This window comes from Bos indicus, chromosome 1, assembly GCF_029378745.1.
Source record: "Bos indicus isolate NIAB-ARS_2022 breed Sahiwal x Tharparkar chromosome 1, NIAB-ARS_B.indTharparkar_mat_pri_1.0, whole genome shotgun sequence".
Lineage (NCBI taxonomy): Eukaryota > Metazoa > Chordata > Mammalia > Artiodactyla > Bovidae > Bos > Bos indicus.
Window position 1 is genome coordinate 46,040,471 of NC_091760.1, and position 23,158 is coordinate 46,063,628.

General features: G+C 37.0%; 1 protein-coding gene across 20 annotated transcripts in view; it reads right to left on the bottom strand.

The window, feature by feature from the left end:
• ABI3BP (ABI family member 3 binding protein) overlaps positions 1 to 23,158 on the bottom strand; it is a 293,142-nt gene that overhangs the window by 110,926 nt on the left and 159,058 nt on the right. For 14 of the 20 annotated variants that reach the window (XM_070787117.1, XM_070787116.1, XM_070787121.1 and 11 more), the window contains 15 exons: positions 21,993 to 22,067; positions 21,374 to 21,448; positions 20,371 to 20,445; positions 18,876 to 18,947; positions 18,033 to 18,107; positions 11,932 to 12,012; positions 11,003 to 11,050; positions 9,712 to 9,780; positions 8,729 to 8,776; positions 7,186 to 7,245; positions 6,130 to 6,225; positions 4,763 to 4,801; positions 3,881 to 3,973; positions 2,896 to 2,955; positions 368 to 427 (listed from right to left, as the gene is read on the bottom strand). In XM_070787117.1, coding sequence (XP_070643218.1) covers positions 368 to 427; positions 2,896 to 2,955; positions 3,881 to 3,973; positions 4,763 to 4,801; positions 6,130 to 6,225; positions 7,186 to 7,245; positions 8,729 to 8,776; positions 9,712 to 9,780; positions 11,003 to 11,050; positions 11,932 to 12,012; positions 18,033 to 18,107; positions 18,876 to 18,947; positions 20,371 to 20,445; positions 21,374 to 21,448; positions 21,993 to 22,067 — 1,026 coding nt within the window. The remainder of the gene's footprint in view (positions 1 to 367; positions 428 to 2,895; positions 2,956 to 3,880; positions 3,974 to 4,762; positions 4,802 to 6,129; positions 6,226 to 7,185; positions 7,246 to 8,728; positions 8,777 to 9,711; positions 9,781 to 11,002; positions 11,051 to 11,931; positions 12,013 to 18,032; positions 18,108 to 18,875; positions 18,948 to 20,370; positions 20,446 to 21,373; positions 21,449 to 21,992; positions 22,068 to 23,158) is intronic. The other 6 variants (XM_070787127.1, XM_070787126.1, XM_070787118.1 and 3 more) reach the window with 5 other exon arrangements.

A 23,158-nucleotide genomic window follows, 5' to 3' on the forward strand; every position in this document is an offset into this window, starting at 1 on the left:
ACAACAAAACAGGCAGATAAAAAAGGCAGGTGTACAAAGGATGTATAAAGGAACTTCCGTGTCACAGCCTGGTTAGCATGGATCAGGATCAGGCACTCTAATAAATACGTGAAATTTACCTTAACAGAGAACTCTGGTTGAGCTAAAAACACAAACTGGTATGAAGAAAAATTTAAATATGTTACAGGATAGGAAGATATCCCAAACTAGATCCAGGCATGGCTCTCTTTAGAATGAGAGGTAACTTGCTTTATGCATATTTTTCTCACAAGATAAAGAATGTAACTAAATGGCAACAGAGTGGAATGAGCAGAAGTTTGGCAATGAGTAGGGAAAGCTCTTGCTAAAGGGCAGAAAGTGGCATTACCGAATGCTGTCTCCGGAGCCTCTTTTATAGGAGTAACTGGTTCAAAGACTATAGCAGGAACTGACCAAAAATAACAATAAAAAAGAAATGTTAAACATTTATACAGTCTCACAGGGATATGATTTATCTGCACTCAGTTCAGTTCAGTCACTCTGTCGAGTCTGACTCTTTTTGACCCCATGGACTGCAGCATGCCAGGCCTTCCCGTCCATCACCGACTCCCAGAGTTCACCTAAACTCATGTCCATTGAGTCGGTGATGCCATCCAACCATCTCATCCTCTGTTGCCCCCTTCTTCTCCTGCCTTCCATCTTTCCCAGCACTCAGGTACCAGTTTATCACTCAGGAAGGATTGTCTTTATAATCAGGTAACTGTCCCTGAAAAGTGCCTGTGAAATTTCTCATTCTGTGATGATCCTAGTCTAGGTACCAAAGTAGACCATGCCCATCTTGCTAAAACTGATCTTTGGAAAGAAAGCACAAGCTTTGCCCAGCTGGAGTACTTAAGAGAGCAAGATTAAGGGCAGCCATTCAGTCTGTGGTTTAGCTGTATCCTTTTATCATGTGCCTGGGGAAAGCCTCCCATACTGATGATTCCTACATGAAACTCAAACTCCTAAGCCCAGCAGTGAAAAACCCTTTTCTTCTGGCCCTATGAGCCCATTCAGTATAACAGCAGCTTCAGTATAATGTTCTGATCCACACTTAGAAGCCTGACAGAGAAGCCTCTGTCTCCTCTCACTGGTCCCTACATATCCTGCTTTTCTGAACTTCTTTGTTCCCTGCTCCCTAGTCATCCAAATCCATAACAGTTTGAGTGCTCAAGTCCTTCTTAACTACTCTGGTCCACTCTGATTGTTTCTTTAAATTCGGAGAAGGCAATGGCACCCCACTCCAGTACTTTTGCCTAGAAAATCCCATGGACAGAGGAGCTTGGTAGGCTGAAGTCCATGGGGTCACTAGAGTCGGACATGACTGAATGACTTCACTTTCACTTTTTACTTTCATGCATTGGAAAAGGAAATGCAACCCACTCCAGTGTTCTTTCCTGGAGAATCCCAGGGACAGGGAAGCCTGGTGGGCTGCCGTCTATGGGGTCGCACAGAGTCGGACACGACTGAAGCGACACGTTGACAAACTATGGCCCAAAGGCCAAATCGCCCATAGCTTGCTTTCATACAGCCCGTTTCCATCTTTAAGTGGTTGTAAGAAAAAGGAAAATAGATATCACAGACTACTGGGGCCACAAAGCCCCCAGTATTTACTAAGTTGTTCTTTATAGAAAATACTATCAACTCCTGCCTGGATCTGTACTATGATGTATACAAGCTAGACAGTTACCAAGAAATAATCTATTTGCCCAAGTATATGTTTGTTGCACAGCTGTTTCAGTCCACTACACACATTCAATATATAAAGGATGAATAGCATCGAATGATAAGCCAATGAAACAGACATTTAGAGAGAAGATTCTAATTCACAAAAAGGAAGGGATTCAGCTACCACCTAAGATCCATCCAGCTATGCTCCGCTTGCCTACTGTGGGGGTGAAAGTGGCTGCTGATCCCGACTTGCCCCTTCACTTTCTCTAGACTCCACAGGGACGGGCTCCAGGATTCCTCAACCAGAATCGACACATTTACCTGAGTCCTGAGGTGCTTCAGGACTCAGTGTGGTTTAACATTTGGGATGGGGATGATGAATTCATTGAGGCACTTTGGGAACTAAAGGAAGAAAACTTCAGGTTAGTAGAGTGGTTTGAGTTCCAGAAGCTGTGGATAGGATTATACTTGCTATAGAGTTTCAGGAAATTTTTCTTTTGACTTTGAAATATTTGTCACTATTTTTATTATTGCCTCTATTTGTCAATTATATTACTATGAAAAACAAAAATCACATAGAAATATTAGTTGATATATCAAGGAGATCCTCAAAAGTGATTTCCACATGAAAAAAAGTTCCAAAAACCTACTGTATTATAGTGATGGTGGGAGAGGGGTAGGGTGATTTTATACTAATGATGGGACACATAATTTCAATTTACTGGCCTTGGGTATGTTTTCTATTTCACTCCTTACTGAAAAAAAGACCATATCATTGCCTAAAATGACAACATAAAGTCACACAGGTCATAAAAATGTAAAAATTTAGATCTGGGCAAGAATTACATCACACCATAACAGTTGTGACAATGTACTCGCTTAGATCAAGGACAGACACCCCACTTGCAACCCTACTTGTTGTGTTTGAAACTCAGTAACACAGAATGTGATTAAAAGGTTACATGGGGATGAGATGCTACAAATTCAAACCCATTGCTTTAAGCATATATGTACTACGCTAAGTTCATACTTGACTGTCTCAGTACCAAATGAATTGTTTTAAGACTCCAATATATTAAGAAATAATTGAATGACAATAGAGAATGACAAGAGTCTTGTGAAGCAGGAGAAGCTGAGGTTATGATGGTGATGAAATGGGCTTCAAATGAGCAGAAGCAGATGCTGATGGACATAGTGGATCATTACCTACTATTGTTCCTGGAGCTTCGGTCCTAAGACTGACTGGTTCAGGGATTGTGGCAGGAACTGATCAAAAGTAATAAAAGAAATCAAAGAGATTTTTGTGAATGCATAAAATGTCAGAAAGTTCATCTTACCAGTAAAAAAATGCTTTGAAGAGGGGAGAGGGAGGGAAAGGATGAATTACACAGAAAGTGAACATAAAAGGCAGGAATTATAGGGGTGGGAGGTGAGAGGTGGAGGCAGTAGGGGGTCACACCAAGGTCTGTCCACCAAACACAGAACAGACAGCCAAAAAGAAGCTGAGACCATACCCCCTAAGAGACTAAGTCCTTAATGAAAACAGTGGCATTTAATAAACAAAGGAACAACCTATCAGTTTGTGACATCATTTTAAATTAGGTTATCTTCAGTTCTAAGAACAGAAAAAGCATGGTCCTGTGTAGAAATAGGGATCACTGAAGCCAACTGGATCAAGTAGACATCCTAGTCCCCTTTAGTTCATTGTTTGGGTACAGTCAAGGGAATGTATGAATAAGTCATCGTCTATCTGGTCACCAGCTTCATTCAGCACATTTCCTGTTTTCAGCCTTTGTCTCCTCCACCTTCCATTCATCCAAATTCTGTTCTGATGTTTCCCCTAATTATTCTGGATCTCTTTCTGTTCCAGATATTTACATTTCCAGCATATAGCATTTGTACTCTTTGAGAAATTACTTTATATTTGTATACACACTGCCTTATGTTATTTTCTATCTTTTTATGCAAGAACAGCTTTTGTTTACAAAATAATTGGGAAATAGAACAGAATTACTACTTCTGATGTGTCTCACAGTTGCTAATACAGTTACAGGGACGTGGAAGGGATTAATAATAAGGGCAGCTTCCACTCTTAAGAGATATGTAAGACATGTACCAATTATGTGCACAGAATTCAGGGTTCCAACTGGGATAGAATGTTTGGACTCCTTAAACCAGAAATCGTATTTACCCAGTTTAGTCTGAGGTGCTTCTGGATGGGGCGTGGTTTTAGGTTTGGGACGTGGACCACGGGGTCTCTTTGTTGTTGTTGCTGTTGTTGGAGCTGAAGGAAGAAAATCTAGGATTAATATAGTGCCAATGGCTTCAATAACTCTGAATAGAATGATATAAGCAGGTTCTAGGCTTTCTAAAATTTACCAGTTTCTTTGAGTGGAGAAAACTTTGTTACTTTAGTTTGAAGTTTTCTCCTTTAACAGATTAATAGGTTTTCTTTTATAACTGAGAATTCTCTAGAAATTAAAAATTATGTAACAGTTATGTTTAAGAAATGAAGATGAGGAATTATCATTTCCTTGAAACCACCTCTAATGAGAAATCATGCTAAACTGTGATGGTATGTAAGAAGTTCAGACCATCCTGTACTATCCTGAATTTAAAACAAGTAAGTTTGGGCAAGTTTTCCACTTGATAATTTACTAGAAAAATGACACAAAATTAGATGAAACATTAGTAAAATAAAACAAAAATCATGTAAATCTTGAACTATAGAAAGTAAAATGCTCAAAGAAACTTCAAGGTATAATAATTGACACTCTGTTGGTGGTCTAAATAAAGGATACATGGAAAATCACATTTGGACCCCAGTTCTAACAAACAGCACAGTGTAAACAGAGACTCAGATTGATGTGATGCAATTACAAGCTGGGAGATGGAGTCAATAGCTGTCTCAAAGTTTATACACATTAATGTTAGAAAGAAGGCCTTTTCTATTTTAAGATGAATACAGCAATAAGATGACAACAAATTACGACATCATCATCTCTATAGCACCACAGATAAGTATGAAAACGAATAAAGAAAACACATCCTGAAGGGTATAAAGGATCATTACCTAAAGATGTCCCAGGAGTAATAGGTTCAAAGTCTGTAGCTAGAAATGATCAAAATAATAATAATAAAAGAAATGTTAAACGCGTAAGAAAAGTCACCAAGCTCTCTTGAAAATGAATTTTACCAGAGTAGCATTGGTTCTACTGCCAGAAAGCAAAATTTTTAAAGTTCTGAGGTGAGGGTACAAAGGTACATGATGTTATAAAATCTCCATATAGTTACCTACAACTGTTGCTTTTATATTACCTTACAATACAGTAGAAGACTCTGCTCAGAGAAATCTTTAGGTATCTGTCTAATAACATTATGGTTAACAATTATGAGGAAATAATGTGAAAGTATAATTTTAAACACTATATATTGGAAAACAAACAATTAGAATCTATGTCATGATAGATGCAATTGTTGATATATTGGTAATGAATAATCAAAATAGGCAAGGCTCTTTTTTGTTGAGAGTCCACTTTGGAAAAAGGCCAAGACCTCCGTCCAAACAAAGGCCTATAAAAGAGCAAGATACAAAGGTTCATTCAGTCCGAAAAACATGTCAATGCATCTCTCTGCTATCAGGACAGAAAAGAGCTGACCCGGGGAGGATAGGAGAGTATCCTGCGGTTTAGTAGCTCAAATCCAGTCACTGAAGTCAGGCATTCAAGGTCCTTTTCATGGACCCACTAAAAAGTAGCATCGCTGTCCACAATTTCTGAGCAGCAGCCAAATAAACATTGCTTTCCTCCTTTCTCACAATCAGGTTCTCATTTAAGTCCTATCTTTCTGTTGTCACTCACAAATATGGTACCTTCTTTCTTCTGTTTATGGTATTCCTCCTCATTCCTCCAACAAATCTACAAACTATACACATTTCAAGGTCCACATTACACTCATCAGCCTTGGATCTTTCGCTTCTCTAAGAATAAACTGTGTCTAACAGTTGGTAAAACTCAGTAAGTAAGTTGCTTTGCCCGTATTCCTTTCTACCCATTTATGAACGATTTCACACAAGAGCAGCATCCTCACTCAATGAAGCCAAGTCATTTGTTTTTTCTAAACTATTCCTCACAATGTTAATGTGGCGGTTCATCAAATAAGAGATGAACTGGACTAAATAGGTTAGATACTCAACTAGGTAAGTTTTTGCTGAGCCAGAGTCAAAGAGAAAATGTAATCGAATGGCGAGAGAAACAAATAAAATACAAGGTACCAAGAAGGTCCTAAGAAGCATGAGGAAGTAACTCATTCTGACTAGAACATTTGTAACTTGGACACCATCCTGAAGGATCACAGGGTTACTAGGCGGCGAGTAATTACACTCCTATCACAGTATCACACCTAACAGGGGTCCGTAGGCACCAGCAACCACATATTTACCTAGTTTGCTCTGAGGTGTCTCGGGTCTTGGTGTGCTTTTATGTTTGGGACGTGGACGTGGGCGACGTGTTCTTGTTCTTTGTGATGTTTTTGGAGCTGAAGAAAAGAAACTGGTTAATGCTGTCTTATGACTGCAGACAGAAAGGATTATTCATGGCTGTAAGTTTTCTAAAATTGTGCTAGATTTTCTTGAGTCTTGAGAAATTTGTCTCTCTGGTTTGAAATTTTTTCATCTACACACAAAAAAATGTGTGGGGGTGTCTGCTGACAGTTCTTTTGAGAAAGAACATATAACCTTATTTTAATTATCTGAAAACTTTACTATTATTGCTGGTACCAAATTTTCAAAAAGGACCCTGATCCAAGGGAAATCAGAAGTATAACTTTCTATATCACATTACAGAGGGGCCCAGACTCTCCTGCTTTGTGTTATATTTAGAAATTAGTTGGTTTAGAAATCAATTTGGATTATACTTAGAAATTACTTGGTTTAGGCATATATACCATATCTTAAAACAACTTTCCGTTGCTGGCCATAGAATTACATCTGATGTTTATAAGGCATGCATGCTCAGTCATGTTCGACTCTTTGTGACACCATGGACTGAAGCCTGCCAGGCTCCTCTGTCCAGGCAAGAATACTGGAGTGGGTGCCATTTCCTTCTCCAGGGGATCTTCCCGACTCAGGGATTGAACCTGTGTATCCTGCATCTGCTGCATTGGCAAGCAAATTCTTTACCACTGAGCCACCTGGGAAGCCCTGTTTATAGGGAAGAGACTCCTAACTTTATCTGGAATCCAGCAGAACCACAGGCTCTGTAAAGTTTTAGGAAAGCTGGGTAATATGGATGATAGCTTCATACAGACTTATATTCTAACCAAGTGACCTATTTTAAACATCTTCAATACATTCAAAATGAAGAATATAGTTGAGTGACAAAAAAGGATGATGAAAGAATCTTGTAAAAGAGAAAACCCTTTGACCAAGATGATAATGGAATAGAGTGGACAATGAGCAGAAAATGTTCTTGCTTAAAAGATACAAAAGGTCATTACCTAATGTTGTCCGAGGAGCCTCAGTTCTCAGAGTTACAGGTTCAATGTCTGTGGCAGGAACTGACCAAAAGCAATTCAATAAACAATGGAGATTTAAGAAATGTGGGAAAAGAAAGAAAATTATCTTGAAAATGAATCCTTTTAATCCTATAATGTTTAAAAATAATTTATGAAAAACAGCACTTTTTCTGTAATAACTAGCTGAACTCTGGTACCCATTTATCTCACAAATAGCTGCACCCCTTTACACTTTGCTTCTCTATGAGGCCAATGAAAAGTGTTTTTTCGTGGGGGGTTTAATTATATGATTACAGTTATACTGGAAACTTGGCTCCAAAAACTCTTTTGTCCGATACAAAATTTTTAAATTACTTATTTTAAATTTTTAAATTAAATTACGTATTTTTAAATCACTCTTAAAAATCATTATGAAAACTTGTGTTAGTATTTGACAGTTGTCACCACTATTACTAAATTTTTTTTGAGAAATAGTGGCAGCAGTGAGAATTTAAAATGTTCTTAATCAGTCTGTTTATTGGATATCTGTGACACATAGGCAAAAGATAAGCTTATGCCTTTTCTCCACAATAAAGGTGATACTCTTCCTGCAACTTGTCCTTATTTATCCTTTTATTTCAAATGGATACTTGGGAGATAACTATTCAAGTGAGGAACAGAGATGATTAATAAAAAATTCTGGAAAGTAATAACTTTTTGTCTGAATAAATAGGATTCCTATAATTCTATAGTATTCTGTAATGATTGAATTATGCATCAAAATAAAATTTAGATTTATGACTCCTTGGTTTTAAATTAGTGTCTCTATTTTAAATTAAGTCCAGAAAATTAAATGTAAAATCAAAAATGTCTTATCACCAATTCTCTGTAACACAGCATAGAGTAATCTTAAGCCACATCTGAAAACATTTTCTGAACTAATGGAAAACATGGTATCCAGAAGTGAATGAAAGGGAGGACTACAGGGCAAAACAATATTCAAAGCTGAGTGCCCTCAAACAAAAAAGGAAAATTCCTGTTTTGTTTGGAATTCAACACCACAAGATGAATTTATCAAGAGAAAGGTCCGGTTACAATGGAACAGTATGAAATCACAAAAGAAAGGACTTCTGCAAGAAAGAGATGATTACGTATTCTTTTTCAAGCCCCAATCAGCTTTTTCATTGCTTCTCTCCCACATCATAAATTATACACATATAAAAGCAGAGATTTCAACAACGTCCTGGTTTGAAGGATGCACAGAGAGAGCATCTGTGACTCTTGCCAACATCAAGTGCTGCAAGAAATCTATCTCTGAAGGTGATCAAAGCACAATTCACATTCAGGTGTAACAAGCTGAGCTGCAGATGTAAGAATGCCTAATGATATGAAAAAGGTTCCTGTTGAAAATAGCAAACAATTTTAGGGAATGAATGAAAATGTGGATGAATGACCACTGTTTACACAGGACATTACAGACAGTGACAGAGATGAGAGGGGTGAGTTCAGAGAAACAATGACCAAAAGGGAAGACACCCATCGTTACCTATGCTTGTGGCTGGCGCTTCGGTCTCAGATGTAACAGGCTCAAAAACTGCACCATAAAAAAATAAACAGAGATAAGTAACAAAAGCAAGGAAGGCTAGACTTTTAGGTTCTCACTGATGCTTAACTCATAGGATACAGAATCTGGTTTATTCTAAGTTGATATAAGTTGCCTTCTTGATGGACTTATTTATTATGAGAGATGCTCTCTTAGTAAGTTAGAATTTTGTACTAACTGGAATCTTAGGGGAAAACTTCAATTGAAAAACAATTGAATTTTCAGAACTGTTACATAGTATCTTTTTATTTGGTAGAAAATCAATTAACAGGTACCATTTAAAATGTAAGGTATTTTAGAGAAAGTCAGTCTCCATGTGACTGTAAAGGAGGAACACAAGATCAGCCTTCCTAGTGGTTGCTGCTGAAATGGCTCTGAAAATGTTCCACATAAAGAAAAACAAGCTTTCGTTACAAACACAAACTGAGAAAGCCTGAAAATGCTTTAAGAAAAATGGAATCTGTTAGATAATCAGATGTAAAATTTTGTCTGTTGTTTAGTCACTAAGTCATAGAGTCCTATTCTTTTGCAACCTCATAGACTGTAGCCTGCCAGGCTCCTCTGTCCGGAGGATTTCCCAGGCAAGAATACTGGAGTGGGTTGGCATTTCCTTTTCCAGGGGATCTTCCCAACCCAGGGATTGAACCCAAGTCTCTTGCTTGGCAAGTGGATTCTTTACCACTGAGCCACTGGGGAAGCCCAGACAATCTGTTATAAAATTTACTAATTTCCCAAACACTGAGTTGTTCATTTAACATATGAAATGAACAAAGTAGCCACATCAGTGTGGCTACTTTGAGAAGAATGAACAAAGAAATCATTGTATTTAGGTTTCTATGCTTTACAACATGACAAATTGTAAGCATTCTCAGCAACATCCCCAAAGAGAAAGCATCTTAAGTCAAAGCATTGGAAATTATGTTTACCGGATGTAGGTGGTGGCGTATCTGGTTTTGCTGTGGGTTTAGAAAGTAATTGCTTTGCTGGTTTTGAATCTGAAGAGAAAAGGGCTATAATTAGAGTCATGGCAGAGCTGTGAATGTGATCAGTGTTACTTACACACTGCTTTCCTAATACTGAAAGTAGGGATTACCCAGGCTGGTACATCTGGTCTACGTGTAGTTTTAGGCCTTTGGGGTCATTTCGATGCTTAAGAGAAAGGTATTAAAAATTAGCATAATGGTTATGGCTGTAAGTGTCATAATTAAGGACACATGCTCGAGCAAAGAGATTATATAAATTTAGTGACTATACAACAAAATTAATTCCTGGGGTGGAAAGGGTGAGAAATGTGTCCATTCTTACTAATTCTTCTGAAACCAAAAAGTCTTCAGGAAATGTTCAAAATATGTCTTTCAGCAAAAGTAAGGAGAACTACAATTACTTTTTTTGTATAAGTAATTTTTAAAATGACAAGTATAATAGTTATGTTTCTTAATTGATAGTTTTTTTTTTTTCAGTATAAAAACAGTAAGGTAGAAATTTGAAACTTGCTTAGTAGGAAACCAGGAAAATAATCCATAAATACTTGAAATTATACACAGTGTTACATGGTTACTTCTGGAATTTTCTAAAGTAAGTCAGTGACAAATTTATTGTGAATGCTGAAAAATTATAATAATTATAATCAAACAACATTAGGACTGAAAACAGTACAATCAACTTGAGACTTCTAATATTCTCAAGTTATAAAGACTATACTCTTTTATCTTGGACCCGAGACCAAGAAAAATGCATGTGTCTTTGGTTACCAAAACATACTAAAGAAATTCTTCAAAGAAATAGAAAAGCTGAAGAAGCCATTTTTTTTCATGCAGCTTTCTGAAAGGGATAAAGTCTTACAAGTTGAATGAATAAAGCAATGAAATGGTAATCACAACACTGGAATAAAACATTGCCACTTGTCAAGTCCAGGATGAGCACAGAAGTCCCTGAGAAAGAGCAGATGGTTTTCTCAACTCAAGGACACATGATGGAAGGACAGAGGGTTTGTGGGAAACCAGGAAGTTGTGACCAAAACCACAGACCTTCCCTGAAAAAGCACACAGAATTCTTTAGAAGTCTCCTATCTTCAGGCTCTTCAGACCCAAATAGGAAAGGGGAGGGAACGCATGGAGCAAAACTGTGACACAGTGTAGAACTTCAGTCATGCCTGGGTGGAGAGCAGGAAAAGAAAAGCAACAACCCGGGAAAGGAATTGGGGGAGAGCAAAATTACCGATCGTGGGCACCAAGGGTTCCAGTGGTACCGTTGCAGGTTCCAGAGCTACAGAGGCAAAAAACCGAAAATACTCATTATGTTAAGAAGCGGCATCTTGAGAAGGAAACATGACTCTTCCATCTTTACTTAAACTGTGTACTTTTTCTAAGTGTAATTTTCCTTTCTATTTCTCCCATTTGCCTCTCTTCTCCCTATTGCTTTCCCACACCTCATCCGCCGTGAATATACATCTCGTACAATATTTTTCTGATGCCCTACTTTAATGATCCACTTAGAAGCCCAACTTATTGCTCTGTATACTCAATAACTACAAATAAAAATATAAATGTATTCATAAAATGTGAATGTAGAAAGCACAGATGCTTAAATATAAACTACACTGATTCCTGCAGCCCAGCTATTTAGGTGGTGAGTGAATGACAGTTGCTCAGTCATATCTGACTTGCGACCCCATGGACTTCATAGCCTGGACTATATTCCATGGACTATATAGCCTGCCAGGCTCCTCTGTCCATGGAATTTTCCAGGCAAGAATACTGGGATGGGCTGCCATTCCCTTCTCCATTTAGGTATAGGTAGCTACTTTGTCAATGGCACCCCACTCCCGTACTCTTGCCTGGAAAATCCCATGGATGGAGGAGCCTGGTGCGCTGCAGTCCATGGGGTCACTAAGAGTCGGACACGACTGAGCAACTTCACTTTCCCTTTTCACTTTCACGCATTGGAGAAGGAAATGGCAACCCACTCCAGTGTTCTTGCCTAGAGAATCCCAGAGACGGGGGAGCCTGGTGGGCTGCCATCTATGGGGTCGCACAGAGTCGGACACGACTGAAGCGACTTAGCAGCAGCAGCAGCAGCAGCTACTATGTCAGAAACCACCATATTCCATTTTTTGTGTTAACTGGAACCCTGAATGGCACATTTACCAGGTTTGGACTTGGGCACATCTGGACTAGGTGTGGTTTTAGGGCGGGGACGACGACCTGGCCGTTTGGTCTTTGGTGGAGCTGAAGAAAGAAAATCAGCTGGTTAATATATGAACAGTGACCCTACAAACTGACCATCAATACTATGTGCATCTTAGAAGCATATTTAAGCCCTCTGATTTATTGCAGACATGTATCCTTCTGTTTTTCATTACTTATCTAGTTGAATGAGCTCTTGAAAAATGGAGTTGTGGGATTTCTTTTTTTTTTTTTTTTGCCAAATATTAATAAATAACTCTTCAAGGGAGCTCTCTATTTTTCTCTTTTGACTTGAAAAACTAAGAACTTTATACAGCTTGGAGAAGACAGTCTCGTAAAATTTTTGAAGATATATTATGTTCAACAGGAATATGAGAAAAGTTACCTTTATTAATGGAAGCTGCTAGGGATAAAAACTAAAATTTATTTGGCCTAAGATTCAAAACAAAATTTTTCACTTAGCACTTAAAAATCTGCAAATCAGTAACATGTGTAAAATGGATTTGAATTCAAAATTATTTCAAGTTAGGCAAGTTTTTAAGAACAAGATACAGTTTTTGAACTACAAGAATTAAAATTTCCTTCCCAAAGAATAGGGAACTGTCACACACAAATGAACATTAATGAACAAATCCATTACTGTGAGCCTGCTTAATAAAGATGCCAGCAGTCAGGAAGAGAGGAAACAAAGGTAGGTCACTCACTGCATTACCTAATGTTGAAGATTTAGTTTCTAGCATTCCAGGTTCTAAGACTGCATGAAAAATGACCAAGAAGGAATCAAAATCCAAGGAAAAATGATGAACTTTATTAAAATATGAAAAATGCTTAATTTTTAAGTACTAAGTTGAGCAAACATAAATGGTGAAACTTTTATTCATGTAAGAAATTGCTTTTCTATGTAAATAGATTACTATGTTTTTAGACAAAATGAACAAAAATGCAGCTGGTCATTTAAGTTTGGAAAGAGAAAGTGGAAAAAAAAAAAGCATGACTCTCATTTGGAAGATGTGAATGCAATAAAGTAACCAACAGCTCATATTATGAAGGAAAATGTGGGTAATTCGGTAAGAAGGCACCAGCAGAACAGTTTTGCTCTCTTGAAGAAAAAAAGCTATAAAGATTGAGGGTGAGTTTTTCTTTTTCTTTTACTTAATAAATTTCCTAAGAAATATCAGGATATTGAGAGCTGAAAAGACCATAATGCTTTTAAAGAAAATCTACAAATGTTAGAGTTTTGAAAGCAAAAAAAAAAAAAAAAAAAAACTCTAAAAATGAAAGCATAAATATGTCCTGGGGAAGCCATGGTCCTCTGTGGGGAATAATGAGGTTAAAACAAGCTCAGGACACAGATATAAGAAGGAACAAAAAGGAATGTGGCAAATCAAAATCAGTATGACTGTCTCAGAGCTTCCACTTAGTCAAGGCAGCAGAGAGCTTATCTTCTGGCAGAAACAGCTGAAAGCAAGATCTGAAGGACAATCAAGAAATAATTTTTTTAAAAAATCCAAAGCTAAAGACGAACTTGGACATAGTAAGTGAAAGTAAGTGAATTCTTTTTCACTCACTAGAGGAAACTTCATTACCTATTGGTGGCTGTGATGGTGGGAAAATCTCAGGTTCTGGGGCTGCAATAAAAGCAAGTATTATCTAGGGAGATGCTGACAGCACCATCTAAGGTAGAAATGAAAGGTCCTTTACCATAACAAGTGTCCTCTCAGTGGAAAGCCATCAGGTTCTATTGGCTTACAAAATAAAACTCCATCACCCCACAGCCTCTACACAAACTACAACAGAAGAAAGAATTGAGAATTCTAATTTTTCTTGTTGATCTTTAGCTATTTTCCCCACTATAGCTCCTAGTGCCTGAGGAAATATTACTTTAAAAGGAGGTCAGTGTAGCCTTTCAGAGGTCATTCACCTGCTGTTTTATTTTCTTCAGGACAGTCAGATGGGAAATGGCAACAGATCCATCAGACCTGTAACCATGTCTGAGCTCTGTTAGTTTTGGATCATTTTCAGCCTGACTGGAGCTGATATTGGTTCACACACACACACACACACACAAAAACAGGAATTGAACTTACAGTCTAAAAAGGGCCACAGGTGTTCATATGGTATTCATTATATCTACTACTACTTATTGCTGGTGAACAAATTGATTTACACATGAAACTTATTCCATTTAAATTAGCAAATCAGCAGAAGTTAGAAAGTAGTCTCCACATTTCATGAAATGCTGAATAAATTCATTAAAAATATTATCTAAATATTCTGACAGATAAACTCTCCAAGGCCATTCAGATTGGCAGTAAGTAAATGCTGAATATAAAGAAAGCTGAGCGCTGAAGAAATACTTTTGAACTGTGGTGTTGGAGAAGACGAGAGTTCCTGGGACTGCAAGGAGATCCAACCAGTCCATCCTAAAGAAAATCAGTCCTGAATATTCATTGGAAGGACTGATGCTGAAGCTGAAACTACAATATTTCGGCCACCTGAAGCAAAAAACTGACTCATTTGGAAAGACCCTGATGCTGGGAAAGATTGAAGGTGGGAGAAGAAGGGGATAACAGAGGATGAGACGGTTGGATGGCATCACTGACTCAATGGACATGAGTTTGAGTAAGCTCCAGGAATTGGTGATGGACAGGGAGGCCTGGCATGCCACAGTCCATGGAGTCGCAAAGAGTCAGACACAACACAGTTCAGTTCCAGCGACTGAACTGAACTGAAATGCTGAATATAGTTTGGTACAAAGACTATTTTTTTTTTTAAGAAGATGATCCAACAGCTTTCCTATTCTATAGCACAAAAAGAGTTGATTTCTTTCAAGAAGAAAATAAAAAGGAAATCAATTTTTGAAGTAGAAAACAAAGTAAAGATTCTTTGACATTTTTATTCTTACAGAAAGAAATTAATTAATCTAGTCCCTACTGACCAACTGAACAGAACTTAAAATCACTGTGTACTTAGATATTTCTTAAATTACATTTACCGGGAATTATCTCTGATATTTCTGGACTACAGGGTATGGGAAGTTTGGCAGAAGCAAGTAGTGATGTTTTAGCGACTAAAAAGGAAAATATAATAATAAACAATTTGGATAGAGAATATTCACTTATCTGAAAGCAAGGCATAATAGCACAAGGTGTTACTGAAATGTAGCATCATTCATCAGAATGTCTGTGGCCAAAAAAAGAATTCTGATTTCTCATGAACTTGTCAGAAATAGAGTATAACAGATGAATGGCAAAGCTGTAGTAATGTATCAGACAGAAGTACACTAAGCAAAGTAAAAAGTATGTGTGTGCAGGGAGGAGGGGGGCAGTGGCAGTTGAATGCCTCAGATTCTACAGGAAAAAGGGAAAATAATTAGTTAATATCAGTAATCAAATATGGTAAATATCACAAAACATCCACATCTGAAAATAGCAACACCAAAAATTCTCTTGAAACTTCAAGGTTATAATTAATGTTTTAATTTCCACAAAGTTGCCTTCTAAAAGTATGAAAAAGTAAGATTTGCTACTTTTAACAGCTTTAGATTTCACAAAGATGAAAGAATGCTGCTGTTTTAATTTTATAAAGAAAAATCAGCATTTTTCAGTTCCTGAGACCGAGGCCAAATAGGTATGGCATCCTATCAACTAAGTTTCCAATTCACCTGCATAAGAAAATATTATAGTCAGTGGTTATTAAGAAATCTATCTTCTGATAAGATTTCCTCTATCTCAGCCTTAATGTGTTATGGATAAAGATACAAAAAATGTTCCATAAAAAAGCTGAGTGACACACAAATAACCACACCAATCAGCTCAGCATGAAACAAACAAAAAGTCACTGATGGATTTGCGGCTAGAGTACCATTTACTGTTCCATCCGCCATGTCAGAACTGAGTACAATAAACACCCATGATTGGAGGTCTCTCCCTTTCTTCAGATCTTTAAAAGCTTGAAGAGCCAAATGTCATTACAATCTTAATGATTAACTATGAAGGAAAGAATTCTTATTGGATGAGGCAGACAAGCTGGGACATAGTAGATGGCTGAGATTTTTAAGAAAGCGTTGGATTTGGCTTCCAAGCCAAAACCAATGTGGGTTTTTACTCATTAGCTTAACCACAGGGGAAAGCCAAAGGAAAAGCAGCCTTCATGGAAAGTGAAAAAGGAAAAATATGCATGTGAGGAGAGGACTGGGAAAGTCAAGGAGTGGCTCAAATCAAAAAGCTTTTGGTGGCTTATTTGCTCTCCTGAACCTTGGCTACAAAAGAAATCTTTAACAGAGCTATAATGTTGGTTGCCATAAAATGAATACATTTAAAAATACTAACACCCAAACCATGGTTTATGGAGAACTAGTCATTACTCTGTGTTGCCTCAGGCCACTCAAAGTCAACTTGAGCTGGTTTAACTTTAGGCATAGATTATGAAGTAATGATACTTGCTGTTAGGGGAAAAGAGTGAATATTCTTAGGTGATTAGAAGGTAGAAATCAAAGCAATATAAACCCGCTAGCTTCCAAATAATTTCTCACATTTTTAAAAGGAAATGTCAAATTAAATCTTTTTTTCAAATACGTTAGAGTGATAAGAACACTCTCCCACCCTAATTTGAATTAATGAATTTCCTCTCAGAAATGCTTTTATTTCCAGAAACCACTAACATTGATAATGTAACTTAACATGAGCAAATAATTAACATTTGGAGACATTTTTTCAATGTTTTCAAATTTTATCTTGTAACAACATAAATAATTAGAGAAATATTTAAAGCTGGTGACCCAAACATAATGTAATATTTCTTGGTCTACCTGGTGAGAGGACCCTATTCAAAATACAGCCTAAATGTAACAGTTACTACCTTATTCCAAAGTCCTCTGGGCATAATTTTTAAATAAATGTACAGGAAACCCTTCTCTCAGCTGTCAGAGTTCTTTGAGTTAAACCACTAGAGTTCTTGGGTTTATTAGCTATGCTTCTTTTTCCTAACAACCTCTTTTAGTGAGAGTACTTCATTCAATTTCTCGGACTTAGAAACCTCACTCATGGTCATGGCATCAACCATACTCCCTTTGCCTAATCCCTAATTTCTTTCATTCTGATGCCTACAATACCTGGAAATCTCTCTGCCACTTTTAAAGGAGTCATGAGAGTTCTCTTTCTGAGCAGTTCCATTTTCCTTCCTTACCCATGTCTTTGCAAAAAGACAAATCATGCCCACTTAAGCAATCTTTTGCTTTAATAATCCTACTCTGTAAATGCACATTAATGAAAAATCCATATTACAGTGAGAAATATATTCTTCCCAAAGCTCAGGCATTAAATTTTTTATGACAATAATGAGTTGTGACAAAGTTCCCCTTATACTCTCATAAATCAACATTTCAGACTATTGTATAGATTCTGTATAGATAGAGAAAAAGAAAGATTTAATTATTTAACATGTCCTGCAATCCTTATGCAAGAAATTATCTGTTTTTAATTATATACATAGAATAACCCCTTGCTGAAAACAAAACAAAACAAAACACCTACTTTTCTTCAGCAAATTAATGTCTCCTGAGAAGTAAACAAAAGTCAGTGTTCAGAAATCAGCCCCAGTTTAGAAAGAAGTCGTGGAACATTAGGAGACTACAACCCTTACTAGTCATGCACCCTGAGAGCTGAGAAGGCCCCAAACAAGGCAGAGTTCTGAGGGGATGGAAAGGCTTCTCCACTTCTCAGCTGAAAGGCGGCTGATCTGAACTCCAAGCAACTTTGGTATTGGAAACTATTTCACAGTCCTAGACAAAGGAGTTCTCAATCATTCCGTCCACTCTCTTTCTGTGCTTTCTCTGTGATGGTCATGCACATAATCAAACACCACACAGCTCAAAGAGATGCTATGATAATATCAGAGGAGCTGGCTCTAATGACATCATTTCATCACATTTTTGCTCTTTCCATGGAAAGATGAATCAAATACCAAAGTGTGAATCAAAAGTTTTGTTCCAAAGAGTGGCATAAAAAATTTTTTCAACCCTACATTTGAAATAATATCAACACAAAGCTCAGGGTAATTACCAGGTTTGCTGTCTGTCACTTCTGGACTGAGAGGGACTTTAGGTTTCAAAGAAATAAATTGTGTTTTACTGGGAGCTGGAAAAATAAAGAAACAAAATGATCATCAAATCAATATTTAGACATTTCAGTGTCTAAAACTACAAAAGGAAAACCTATACTTCAAGTGCTATAAACCCATCATCTTGGATGATTTTGGAAATATTCCATTAGAAAATAAACTTAAAAAAATAATATTTCACAGAATAGTATTTAATGAAAATATACTAATACATTTTCATCTTTTTGAAAAAGCATTTCAAGAAAAAAGGCATTGCCATCAGTCACCATTACTATACAAAGTATGACAATGATTTTAACCCAGGATTAAAAAATAAAAATTAGCGTAATGATTTTGCACTTTATTTCACATTTCTCAGCCATGTCTAAGTTTCTAAGCACCCGAAAAAAGAAATGTTTTAAAAGTAATATTTACTGATATGTATAATGTTGTGATCTGTGGCATAAAGAAATATTATTAACACCATAACAGAAAGCTGTTTTTCTAAAAGAAGTTTGAAATTGAACTTGAGGGCCTTACCTCCCAAAATGGAGAAGTGTATATAAGACACAACTATTAAAACAATGATTGTGTAGAAGATGGAAAAGCATCAGTGATTTTACAGCTTTCCAAGGTATAAATGCTGAGTTCACATCCACCAACCACAGTGCCAGCTATCCAAAACTATGAAAGTCATGGAGCTGATGTACTCTATGAGATATTGAGTGCTGTTGAAATGATCCAGTTAGAACAGTGATTGAGACATTACATAAAAGCTGGCACATCTACTAAGGACACATCGTTACCCATTGTTGTCCGTCTAGGTTCAGGGCTTTTAGAAATTTTAGATGTAACTGTTCCAGGACTTGTGGTTCTTTCTGGTGATGGAAAGGGGAAAAAAAAATTAACATATTCTAGAAACAATTTTAAAAAATCCTCCAAAGAGGAACTGAATGACCCTTTTAAAATCCTGTCATATTTAGTCAGTGTTTACAAAGTATGCAGTGAGTAAAAGTTGGGGGGAAGGTTTTTTAAATTCAGTCATAATAGTATAGGCTATAAAAAAACTGGAATAAGCAATGGAGTAATCAAAGCCTGGTTACTGAGCATGAGTCTGGGTGTACCCATTAACAATGAAGACTAGCACCTCCAGATTGATCAATTACCTCCACCTCCAACTCTGTGCCATAGTATATGCTGTTCCCTTTTCCTTTTCCTCTGCCTAAACCTGACACATATTCTGATGTTTATATCCTCAACTCTTACTTTGCTTTTCTGAGCTTCTACTCTAAGACAGTCTTACAAGCAGGTTAAATCATCTTATGTTGCTCTCATCATTCATGATGTATTATCTTTTTAAGATTATGAGCAATTGGATAGCCAGAGTCACATTCTCTGCATCTCAGCCATCGCCCTACTGCAAAACTGAAAACACAGTAGGCAACAAATATGGGAACTGTCAGCCTGATAAACACTTAAATATAGATGCCTGCCAGAAAAATAAATGACATTATGTATCATTGCTGCTGCTACTGTTGCTAAGTCGCTTCAGTTGGTCCGACTCTGTGCGACCCCATAGATCGCAGCTCACCAGGCTTCCCCGTTCCTGGGATTCTCCAGGCAAGAACACTGGAGTGGGTTGCCGTTTCCTTCTCCAATGCATGAAAGTGAAAAGTGAAAGTGAAGTCACTCAGTCGTGTCCGACTCTTAGCGACCCCATGGACTGCAGCCTACCAGGCTCCTCCATCCATGGGATTTTCCAGGCAAGAGTACTGGAGTGGGGTGCCATTGCCTTCTCTTTATGTATCATTGTGACCATATAAATCACTATATATGATTGTTTCTATGTTTATACCAAAATTCACATGTGAAAAACATCATTCACTAAAACTGATATAAAAAGAAATAGCAGCGTAAGCATTGTTACTTAGAAATGTGGAGTTAAATACAAAAGAAACATATTAAAGAATTGGAGAATGGGTCTCAGGGGTAGAAGAAGGTGGGCAGTAGAGTCCTCTTTTTCAGTCTAAGACTTGAAGTACCTAAAAAAAAACCTCTATGTATTATTTTGATTTAAAAAGATTATTTCCAGAAAAAAAGAATATCATTCACATAATTTTCAGTAAAATCTTACTGAAAATGTTTGGTTTTGTTTTTTTTACTTTAATTATTCATCTTCAGTTAATTCCAAATTTTATAGAGCATCTTTCATCTACAGAATCTTTTCTCTTTGTAATAAGTACATGGACACTATCTACTTGGAATTAAATATCCTGAAAGGTTAAATAGACAGTTATTTACCAGCTTTGGTTCTTGGTGTTTTGGGCCTGAGGCGTCGTTTAGGTGTAGAAGGGACAGATGTAGTTTGCAGGGGAGCTGAAAGAAGATTTAATATAGCTTTGGTAAATGATATTTCCCAGGGGTCAATGAGATTGTAACTGTAAACTTACAAACTTCTTGAGGGGAAGAACTGCTTTCTATTTCTTTGTATCCCTAGAATGCCCAGCACAGGTGTTCAATAAGAACTGACTGAGCCAAAAGAAATTAAATGTCTATATGAGAAGATACATTTTTCAGTTAAGTGTACTGGAAAGGGAGGACCCTTGAAGGATTTAAGTACACAAGGTACAGTTAATTACTCAAAAGATGATTTATCCAACAGCATGGGAGAAGCACAGATATTTGAGATTTAGAGAATGGAACATTCAGAACTCTTTAATTCTATAGCTCCCTACTAATGTCACCAGGAGTTAAAGAACTTCATTATTTCAGTAATTTTCTATTATAGACTGAAAGGTATTTTACTCTCTTTTACTCATCTTTCTTCATCATATCCAGGATTGTAGAGCCCACTTGGTGCTCCTTAGACTATTTTGAGAAAAGTAGTCTGATCAAGTGGTATCTAATATGCTAATTGAAGGGAACATATTTTAAAATAATTATCATCTATAATTTTGCTGCTATTGTCTGGTTTCTAAATTGGAAAGAACTATAGAAAGGGAGTCATCCTTCAAAATAATATATGCAAAGACAGAACTGTTACATCATACACCTGAAACTAACATAATGTTATATATTAATTTTACCCCAATTAAAAAATAGATACCAGGATTATGGAAATTCTTCAAGAATTATCAGAAAACTAAGAATTACAGATAACCCAGTTCTTTGAAGAGTTTCATCGTAGAGAATGAAGGGAAATGTTTACTACTGAAAATATTCTGAGAAGGCCAGCGTGACTTCTGTTTTTTGTCTCTTCATCTGTTCTTTCAAAGTACATAACTATACAGAGGTCATTAATTACCAGGTGTTGTAGGCTGCATTTCAGGACTGGTAAAGATTTCCAGTTTTTGAGAAATAAATGGTGTTTCACTCGGAGCTGAAAACACAAACACCCCATCCCACCACGTAATTCCAGTTAAAATGAGGTATTTTAAGAGCTTCAACATGCTTTTAGGTGGTGATACAAAGCACATGCTAAATGGACATAATGAAGGATGAAAAATGCACGTTGTCTTGGAAAGCTACTGGATGAAATGACAGTTTAAAGTGGGGAAAAGGTCAGGATGAAATCGTTCAGTAGCTGACTCCAGGCAGACTGAGCGCACGGAAGAGAGGTGATATAGGCCACAAACATATGAGATGGATGATGATGAAGATGTCCATGCAATTTTCAAAGCTTTTCATTCCTTAAAGGATGGAAAAAATATCATTCATTACAGTTCAAAAATGAGAGAGAGAGAGAGCCTCAAATGGAACATAAGATGCCTGCATTGTAGGGAAAAATATATATTATATTCAGAAAAAGGAAAGAAATAAATGATTAGATGTGATGGAATGAAATGGTCATTTGGAAGAAAGGCATTCACATGGATTTTCTTTTGACGGAAAACAAAGTAGAATTTTTCTGTTAAAAACATTACCCAGTGTTGCCCTTGGCTGTTCAAGAGTTCTAGAAGTTTTAGGTGGGACAGAGTCCAGAAGTAGGTCGCTTGTTGCTGTTGGAATAAATGTCAACATTTATAAAAGCAGTAGAAGGCCCCAGGAATAAAATACAAATTCCTGAGTAATAAATTATGCTCAAATGGGGGAAAATATCAAGAACACTTGAGAGATTGCTGACCAACATTTTAAAACTAGTGATTCATTAGGAGTTGAAGATGAGCTCATGTTTAAAAACATACACACTTCAAACGTTAGAAACCATGATAAAATGGTGTTTCATACATTCAACTGTTTTCAACTGTTTTTTCTGGTTCCTTCCTTCTGTTTTTTAATTGCTAGCTGAATCTGCTCATAACATTGTTTCATCTTTTAAAAATTTCTGCTGCTGTTTAAAATTATTTGCCTGTATTTATCATGGTACCCATATATGGCTACACACACCCCCAAAAAATACCAGACATATGTCTTCGTGTGGCAGAGACCAGTGTTATTTACTTTGAATTTCCTGCAGCACCTAATTTAGTAAGTGTATAATAAAATACTTGCTAAAAGAAACCATCAGACTGAATTAAACTCACTATAGGTAGAGCAGTAAGTGAATATCAAAGTTAGACCTAACTGAACTTCTGTAGACAAATGAGTGACATGATTGCTCTAGAGCAGGATTTATCACCTTGCACTATTGCCCTTTAGGGTTGGATAATTCTGTATTGTGGGGATTTTCGTGTACATTGCAGGGGTTTAGCAGCATCCGTGGACTCTACCCACTAGATGTCAGTAACACCTTCCCCACTGGTGACAACCAAAAATACCTGTAGCCATGGCTGAATATTTCCTCAGTGGGAAAAGAGCAAAATCACCCCCTACAGGAGAACCACTACTCCAGGGAAAACTCCGAATTCTAAAACCTTTTCAGAATGATTCTGATCACGAGAGCACTAGGCTATTATTTAGTGCACCTGAGAGGCAAGCTAATCTTTCTGCATGTCCCACATATGCAGAGTTTATTTACTGGAGGACGTGGAGACATTATCGTTCAGTAGGAGAAGTGGGTAGAATTCATCTCCCTGACAGAGACTGCCACCTTTCTCCTGTGGAGCTCTAGAGAGTAAATTTTTTCACTCTGCAAAAATTGTCAGAATAC